Below are 9,220 nucleotides of genomic sequence, written 5' to 3' on the forward strand. Positions count from 1 at the left end.
AAGTAAATGTTATGCCTCACAAAAACCAGTCACAGATCTGAATTTATGATAAAAACTGAACTTAATTTTTTAAGGTCGAGCATTACATTTACTATAACGCTGGTATTTTACGTAGAATAACCTGTGATAACATTTTATAAATTAAAAAAAATAGATATAAACAGTGAAAACATTAAATCTATAATTTTAATGCACACACATCAAAAATTGCCTTACAGTAAAATAACAGTCAAATCAATAATTTTTTTTAAAATGAAACAATATTACAAAATCCTGTTCAATTTAATGCTCTCTAAAAGTGTAATAATAACATGTTTCATCTCCTTCTGTGACGTACTCTTTGCTTTGGAGACAGAAAATTCTCACTTCCAATGTCCATGTCAGGATGAGGATACAAATCTCCACGTTTTATCCCCCCTCTTTTCTTCCATCGCTCAGCCTCTCTGTTCTTCCTGCTCTTTTTTGCATCTTTCTCAACCCTTTTCTTCTTCTCTTGAAGGGGTAAAAACAGCCCACAGCCATGGAGGTTGTGTCTAAACCGGTTTGTAGTACAAACTTCAACATCAGATTTGCACCAAGACCTCCCCAGAAATCCTCCTTCCCTCTTGGCCTGGGCCTCTCTCCTCAGACGCTTCACTTCACGTCTTTCCTTGCGTCTTTCTGGCCATGTTTTCCTCCTTTCTCCTGCCTCCTGCTTTTTCTTGCTCTTCCACTTCTTCTCCTTGCAGTCTTCTGTTTTTTCAAACAGGTGTTCTTGCTGTAAAGATCCAGCATTCACCAGCTCTGAAAACACAGGCAGCATCAGTACAAGAGACATTTATGATGATCAGAATACAAATCATGCCTTTAGAAAGACAACAGAATGAGTTGAAATGCTTTATTTTAGGTTTACATCATCATAACAACAAACCTTTGTCCCTCTTGGCTTTTCTGTCCATCCTGGTACCACGATGGAGAATGTCCTCCTGGGTGTCATAGTAAATAACGTAAGGCAGAGAAGGCAACGTTCCACTGACCATCCTCCTGTTTATGCACTCCTGATGTTGGCAGCAAACAAAGATGCAGATGAAGTGGAAAATATTCAAAAATGTAAGAAAATTGGGTAACACTAAAATAAGCAAAGAATTGTGTTTCTTTATAACTTACAAAACCATAATGTCCTCTTTTGGAGCAGTTGTAGCAATGAGCTCGTCGGTTTTTATGTCTCAGACTGCAGACACTTCGTGGTCTTAAAGGAACCTCTACCTTCACCTGAAAACAAAGGTCACAGCTGATTTTTAGAGAGATTTCCTGTGTTAAAACATGAAAATATGAGCTAAAAAGACACTAAGTTAATTAAAAACACCTCTTTTGATTCCAGCATGCTTCTCAAGAAGGAGGAGGATAATAATTATTTTTATTATTAGCTCTTCTTTCGAGCATTTTAACTGACGTGCACACCTTCAGCAGCTGTGTTACAAAAGTGAGACAACTTAATTTCTGATTGTTGTGACATTTGTGCAGAACTAAAACAGCAGACAGAATAACGTGTTGCCCTTAACAATGGTTTATGGGGAGCCCAAGTCACACCCATCTACTTCCAGGCCGTGGGGCCCCAAATGCCAAAAAAAAAAAAAAAAAAAAAAAAGGGAGTCTGAGAGAGGATAAAAGTAATTTTCTGATCCCATTTGTTATGTGCCTAAGGATTTAACATAAGATGTCCATGCATTTTAAGGACACATTATGATGCCAAGAAAGCGCCTATTTTTGAAAGGCAGCAAAAGTTATTATAGGTTTTGTGTGAAAAGACGTATAGGACTACAAATGTTCGTCTCACCAAACTGACATCATGGAACCAGGCATGAAGAAGAGGGAAAGATTTGTTTAGTGCGCTTTGAATCCTTCTCCCAATACAAATGAAGGAGCAATAAACGCGGAGGAAACCACCATAAATCTGGCCATGTGGTAAGTAGCTACGCTGGGGGAGAAGAGAGTCTGCGGTGACGTCATACATGCAATGACTGTTTTGTAGTCTTATGAATATTTACAAACTAATAAATCTTAAATTACGTGACAGACATAGTCGAAAGACAAATCATCAATTTTAATTTAAATTGAAGTACAACATAAGTGTGATTCAGAGCGTAAGGCAAAGTGGATTAGAAAATAGCTTCTATCGCCCCATTGACTTCGACTCATGTTGTCTTTGTTCTGGGGACCCGACTGGAAGGGGAGGAGACTTTTAACTTCTGTTTACTGCTATCACAGTTGCTGGGCGACAGAACACGCACTGAGGTAAGGGCAGGAATATATATGAAGAATAGATGGTCCAAATCCACTGCAGCTCACATCAGGTTAGCAGGTGACCTACTTAGAGTGGGTAGAATGACGCACCGGCCACGGAAGCGCCGAGAAGCGAATCGCTCACGAAATCCGGCCGCTGCTCGCCGCTCCTCAGTTCAGATCAGACGCGCTCCAGTCGAGGCGCGCCTCAGCTCAGCTGTAGTTTTTCTTTTAAACACTTGGTGTCCTCAATTTCCTCTCTGCCTTTTCTCAGCTCTTTTCCTCTACGTGTGTGTGTGTGTGTGTGTGTGTGTGTGTGTGTGTGTGTGTGTGTGTGTGTGTGTGTGTGTGTGTGTGAACCTATGTTTCTGCCAGTTGAATCTCTTGGAACCCGCTCCAATTCTGCAGCTGTATCCTAGCAGTTCCTTCTGAAAAGGGTACGTAACGTAAATAACCATGTTTTTCGGGGGTCGTACAGCTTCTTGTGTTTCTCAACTTCCATAATTAATTTAAAGTCATCCATCTTAACTGCTTGCCTAAGACTTTCTGCCCCTCTGTCCTGTTTGCTCCGGTGAAGACACCCAAAACCACTCACCCCTTCACGTGGTCACACACGCACACAAGTTCGATGTGTGTGTATGTGTGTGTGTGCGTTCGTGTGGTTTTTCTGCAGTGTCTGATTACGAACACATTTGACTATTGCGGAATTTTATTTTGAAATGCTTTATTTTGTTAAATTTACCGGCCTGCCTCTTATGTCTAGGTTTGACTTCCTGCCAGAATTGACGCGATTCACCCGCGGCTCGCGAAAAAAGAGCAGACGCCAAAATGATCGCTGCACGGCGCGGGCTGGAGCGCCAGCGTGAGGCAATTTGCGGCGCTTCGGCGGCCCATGGGCGCCGAATGAAGGCGGTCCCATTTTTGCGGCGCTTCCGCGGCCGGTGTGTCCCCGGCTTTTCAAGGATGCTACCCCTGAATTGGGACAGACCCAAAGTCAAGCAGATTGGTGTGCAGAGTTGCTGGAGGAAACACCAGATGAGCTACAGGAAGTGATGGTAGCTGGTAGAAAGAAACCAGAAAATACAACAAAGCCTACAAAGCCTGCAGATTTATGGTAAATATGGTTAGAAATGAGAAAAGACCGCAGTGGTGGACAGTGAAGGGAATGTTTAGTGAGGCTAACGTGTTAATAGTTATCCAGAGAAAATGTTTATTATATACAGTGATTTTTAAAATTATTTTGCCCTGTTTGAGAGCTGATTGTGCTCAGAGGTTTTGAGCATTTTGCTTTGACAAGGAGCTAAAATGAATAAAAGGTTCTACTTACTGTCAGGTGGTATTGTCTCCATGTATCCGGGCAGGCCTGTGGAAAACCCACAAGATAAAAAAAAAAAAAAAACATTTACCCTTGGAGCTTCACACAGACACAACTTTCATGTAGTTTCACTGAAGACGAGGAGACATTTTGAAGAAACAACACACTTCAAACACCAGACTCATAAATGCTCCTGAGACTGTGAAACTGTCAAAATGAAGCTGTCAGAATCCTTCAACACAGTCGAACCATCAAAAGGAGCCTGTTATTGGAGCCGATGGACTAACTCACATCACTCAGGTGGCCCATCATCCCACAGCGCTGGCAGTGCTGCTTCCACACAGAAGGCACTCTGCAGGGACTGAGGCCATGAGGGGGAAGTCCACATTTAGCACAGGGGCGGCTTTGACAGTCCCTCTGGATGTGTCCCTGGATGCCACAGAGAACACAAGTGGGACGTTTCTGTTGAAGAAAAAGAGGAGATTCTGCTATTCTTTAAATATGGATGTGGCCATTTTGTCCGTTTCTGCAGCATGGAGAAAAGATGGGAGTGTTTCTGTACCTTGTGAGAGGTGCAATTTCTGGCAAAGTGTCCCGTTTTGTTACAAAGGTTACATATCGAAAAACAACCAGGTACGAAATAACGAGTGTGCAATGGCTGAGCCGCACCATCCTAAACACGAGGAAAGGACAAACATTAGCATTTTAGAGAACAGATACTATTTATACTTTCAGGTGGATGCCCGTTACGGTTTTGAAAATGACTGGATATGAGGTTACCTTGTCTTTATCTGATACAGCCCAGATGTCTGATACTGATTTTACATCCGTCACACCTGTAAAATAGAGAAGGGCACATATAAAACACAACAAGGCTCATATCTAGAGTTATTATAAGAGTTCCAAATATAACAACATTTACCGAGCAATACTGGCAGTTAGTTTTCTTTTATCTGATGTTAACATCTGAAATTTTTGAGTGAAATGATCTTCCCTACATTCTAACATGATCATTTAGTTGTTGTAGGGCTGGGCGATATGGCCTAAAATCAATATCACGATATATTGAGGATTTCACCTCGATAACGATAAGTGGACGATAACTACAGGTATGCGCAAAACAAAAGTTGTCCACTAGATGGGGCTGCCACATGTACAGAGATCTCTCGCAACTTCGCGGTTCGTTTATCGCGGATTCACGACTTCGCGGATTTTTTCTTTGGAGCCTTATTCAAGGGAAATTCGCCGATTCGCGGCATTTTTCACCGATTTGCGGTATTTTTCTACGCGAAATATCAAGAAATTCCAGTTTTTTTATCAATTTCATCATAAAATGTACTTTTTGTAATAAAACTATAAAAAAAACAAGTAAAAATACAGTACTATGTAAAGGGAGGGTTTTAAAAGTCTAAATACTGAATACGTACCTGTTAAAAAAATACTGTAAATATGGTGTCCCTACTTCGCGGATTTTCACCTATCGCGGCCAGGTCTGCAACGCTTCTACCGCGATAAACGAGGGATCACCTGTATTACGTTGAGGTGGTACAGCTTCTTATAGGGACATGAATGTTGCCAATCTACACACATTTTTATTTTATTTTTTATAATCAAATTTAATGACACGGGGAAAAAAATTTCGATAAGAGTCAATAATTTCTATAACGATAAATGTTGGATTTATTGTCCAGCCCTAATTTGTTGTTAAAATATAGATATTAATTCATATATATACATAAAGGAAGACTACACATTGGGTTAGACTGATTTATCAGGCCAATCGGTGAAACTGGAATAATTAGAATATGGTGTAAAACTCTTTTTTTTCAGTCCAACTTAGACTGAGAGACCATCTAAAGGCTCAGGAACCCTTTGCAGATGTTCTGGATTCATTAGCTGATTAGAGTGTAACACTTTGAGTTTAGAATATTGAAACTTTTCTGAATGGGGGGGGGGGGGGGTTCATCTGTAATCCATAATCATCACAATTATAACAAATAAAGGCTGAAATAGCTGACTTTGCATGTAATGAGTCTGACTCAAATATTAGTTTAACCTTTTAGGCTGAATTACTGGCACAAATGAACTTTTGCACCATGTTCTAAGTTTCACCTGTACCTCTGGAGCGGAGACAATTTATAAACAGGCACATCTGCAGGCAACCAAGTGCAGAAATTTATTTAATATATATTTATGTTCTTAAGAATATCTGCTTGAAAATGCTCTAAACATTATTGTAAACTAAAAAATTTTCATTTACAAGTTTTTTTATATATTTAACACTTGATAATTTTAATGATTTCAACCATTAAATTAGATTAAATGTTTGATTTTATTACTGAGCAATGCACAAAATTCATGTTCAACATTTGGTTAAAATTCAGAGGTCACAAATGTGCATGCGCAGTGATTTGTGACATTTCAGCATGCAGATAAGGCTGAAAACTAGTGATGCACCAATATGACATTTTAGGTCCAATACTGATATCTGAAGTTAATATCACGGTTATTGTTGATAGCTGATATTTGCTGATACAGATATTGTGACATTAATACTTGTAAAATCAGCAGATTTGATATAGAATGAAATTAAAGCTGAATTTATGCTATTAAGTACACATGCCACACACATTTACGCTTCTGAGATGATTACAACCACTATCACATGACTAAACAAATACACACCCTCACACTCTGACACTGATAAACAAATGGAAACAAGATAGAAAAAATATTGATTGTTAATATCGACCCAGTTTTATTTATTGAACTGATACTGATGTGTTAAATAATGACTAAAATTGGCCAATACCGATATTGATGCCACTAAATTGTGCATTCCTACTGAAAACGTATAGATATCAGCCATGAAACTCAGCAGCATATATCGGGGCAGACCATGACCTCTACATATCAGCATCAGTATCGGCAATGGAAAAACCTACATGTGTCGATCTCTACCGCACGAGCACATTTAAATAACGTTTTAGTCATAAAGAACTCCTAAATATGCAGAGGTAAAGCCACGTGCTCTAAAACATCAAAGTTTGTAGCACTCCATAAAGATAAGTGGAACTCTTGGACAAAAAAAACATTGCTTTTCAGTGAGTTTTTGTCTCTTTTGCTGTTTTTGAACTGGTAATAAAGTTACTTTACTTAAACACAACCTAAATCATAAAAAAAAGTACAATGTTGTGTCAATATAGGTCTAACCATCATCCTCAGAATCATCCCAGTAGGCCAAGTTGAGCTGGATGCTGGAGTCTTCCTCCTGCTCCTCTCCTCCCAGGATCATCCATTCCTCTATGGGCTGGTCACTCTCATCCTCACCCTGCTCCTCCTGTGAATCATAACTGAACACACTGCTGGTGTCATCCTGGGTCTTTTGTGAAGTGATGGGGAAGGTCAGGAGCGGAGGAGAGATCTCCCTCCTGAGCTGTGCAGCTTGTCTGTGGCTTTTGTCACGTCTCGGAAAATCTGAATTAATAAATTCGCCTTCTCCAAAATTGCAAGATTCATCATCATCACAGTCGAAATGGTCTTCGTCCTTTTCTTCATCACCAGTCTCTTTTTCTCCATTATACATGATGCGATGTGAAACTAATAGAAACTCGGTAGCACCATCTGGCGGTGGCTTTTTATATTACTGTCAAAGAGCGGCGCTTTATCACGTTTTTAAAGAACCAGACGTTTTATAAAGAATGTGTATCGGGAATATATCACGCTGCTGTCTTATTTAATCAATTATAAGCCTTAAAATGTAACAAGAGTGGGTACTTGTTCTTCTGGTTAGGTCATAAAGCGGAAGAGCACTTAGCATGTAGCTAAAATGAAGACGAAACACAACTAAACTGAAAATAAAACAATAAATGAAACATACGGTCTAAAAATGCTAATCGGTAAAAATTAACTGTTGATTCGCTGCATCTGCGTCGCGTTTCCTTCTCCCGTGACAAACGCTCTGAGACAGAAGGCATTTACATGTGGATCATTTGAAGAGCTTACCCGGCGTTTCCGGTAAATGTTGATGTTGGACAACTAAAAATGATCCCGGTGTAATCCATGGTTGAGACCAATCTAGAAAGAGACGCTTCTTTTTTCGGGATACAAGCGGTAGGGTCTGATTCAAAAATGTAATTTTGATTTAAACCCGGTGCTCAGTAAGCCTGCCACAGTGCTGTGGATTTGTGTTTGTTACAGATTTATTTTCACATGTAAAAACAATTTCAATATTATAAGGAAGTTTCAGTTTAATATGCTAAACGTTTTGCCCTGAATAACCTAACCGTTTGCAAATTGTTTTTTGTTCTGCTTCAGATTCATGTACACTTACACATGGCATCGTGTGAAGAACAAATAGGCCTTTTATCATAGTTGTAATTTCATTATTTAATATAACAATACGACGTCCGTCCGTTTGAATAAGAATCTATTTGTTTATCAAAACACTGGAACAAACTGTCATGTGTCTCTTGTACTCGGCGCCTTAGTGAATCAGTAAAGTTTCTGAGGAGACTCTTGCAAGATTTTGGGATTTTGTGTTTCGCAGAATTCTGACTGCATCTTTATTTATTTATTATTTATTTAAACTACACACATAAAGAGCGCCTCGATTGCGCCTTCAGAGACAGCAGCTTAGGTGCTGAAAAAGGCATCTCAGGAGTTTAACTTTTTAGATTTGTTAATTATGTTTGCTCCACTTTTTGTTTGTTTTTAGATTTCCTTTGAATTTGCATAGAAAACATATCAGAGGAGAGTATTTGGTTTTGAGAAGACCCGGCTTATTTTTAGTATTCGCCTATTTCAGCTATAGGCTATTTCAGTTTAAACCTTGGGGCGGAAAAAATCTTCTATTTCAGAAAACAATGACGCTCGAGTGTCATTCTGTGATGGAAGTAAGTTTCGGGCTGGTTCCGATCACCGTTCTGCACAGTAAGTATATTCAGTCATTCACCTCTGGAGCTGCTGGATTGTTGTCTCGCCGTCTGACTGGAGGTCTCTCGGTCTCCCCCGGGTCTCAGGGCACGGTGGAGTGAACCAGCTCGGTGGGGTGTTCGTTAACGGACGGCCCTAACAGGTTTTGTGCCATAAATCGACTGGCTGCCAAAAAATGCTGCCGCGCGCGCACGTTTTCCTCTGCCGTGTGCTCGCTGGCAACGCACGCACGCAGATTTGTCACTTGTGCACGTCCTTGTGCGCTCACAGACACAGTTTGCTCCTTCTCAGTGCACAAATGACCTCTCGCCATGTATATTTTCACTCGCGAATCCCGTTCACACGCGCGATGTGGACCCAATCCACGTGCACGGGTTGTGGCACGCCTCTGACGCCATAGTCGTGCTGGTCACTTCCGGTGGAGTGGACCTCTGATATCAGGAACCCATAGATTAGCTCCGATAGGACCCATCTAGTCTAATGTCTCTACAGGTGACGGCAGGAAGCTGGAATGTTTGTTTGCGTCTAAGTCTGTTTGTTTGGCTCTTAGAAGAGCCGTTTGTCTGATATCAGCTGCAGCGTTACAGACAGGGGCGCCTCCAGAAAATTTTGATAGCGGTGGCCAGATGGGGCCAAAGAAATTTTTGGGGTGGCACACCAAATTGGTCTTTGTGGTAACTGTGGTTGAATTTAGTCTATGGCAATGTG

At 40.5% G+C, this 9,220-nt stretch overlaps 1 protein-coding gene across 2 annotated transcripts; it reads right to left on the bottom strand.

Annotated features, from left to right (window-relative positions):
• Window positions 1-172: 172 nt before the first annotated feature.
• On the bottom strand, window positions 173-7,603 carry LOC107377051 (zinc finger CCHC domain-containing protein 7). 2 transcript variants are annotated; one of them, XM_015946447.3, is made up of 8 exons: window positions 6,791-7,603; window positions 4,358-4,413; window positions 4,140-4,250; window positions 3,869-4,039; window positions 3,590-3,625; window positions 1,147-1,251; window positions 911-965; window positions 173-783 (listed from the first exon to the last, which is right to left on the bottom strand). In XM_015946447.3, the coding sequence occupies exons 1-8, from the start codon at window positions 7,161-7,163 to the stop codon at window positions 317-319; spliced, it is 1,374 nt and encodes a 457-aa protein (XP_015801933.3). In that variant the 5' UTR covers window positions 7,164-7,603; the 3' UTR covers window positions 173-316. The 2 variants fall into 2 exon arrangements, with proteins under 2 accessions (XP_015801933.3, XP_015801926.3); XM_015946440.3 differs by having other exon boundaries at window positions 911-1,037; window positions 6,791-7,600.
• Window positions 7,604-9,220: the final 1,617 nt, after the last annotated feature.

The sequence above is a fragment of the Nothobranchius furzeri genome, chromosome 1, assembly GCF_043380555.1.
Source record: "Nothobranchius furzeri strain GRZ-AD chromosome 1, NfurGRZ-RIMD1, whole genome shotgun sequence".
Lineage (NCBI taxonomy): Eukaryota > Metazoa > Chordata > Actinopteri > Cyprinodontiformes > Nothobranchiidae > Nothobranchius > Nothobranchius furzeri.

Coding starts and splice junctions, on each gene's coding strand:
- LOC107377051 (XM_015946440.3), bottom strand. CDS start 7,163: ATGTATAATGGAGAAAAAGAGACTGGTGATGAAGAAAAGGACGAAGAC. Junction 4,251..4,357: donor CTGTATCAGATAAAGACAAG/GTAACCTCATAT, acceptor CCTCGTGTTTAG/GATGGTGCGGCTCAGCCATT. Junction 1,252..3,589: donor GGAGACAATACCACCTGACA/GTAAGTAGAACC, acceptor CTTTGTTTTCAG/GTGAAGGTAGAGGTTCCTTT.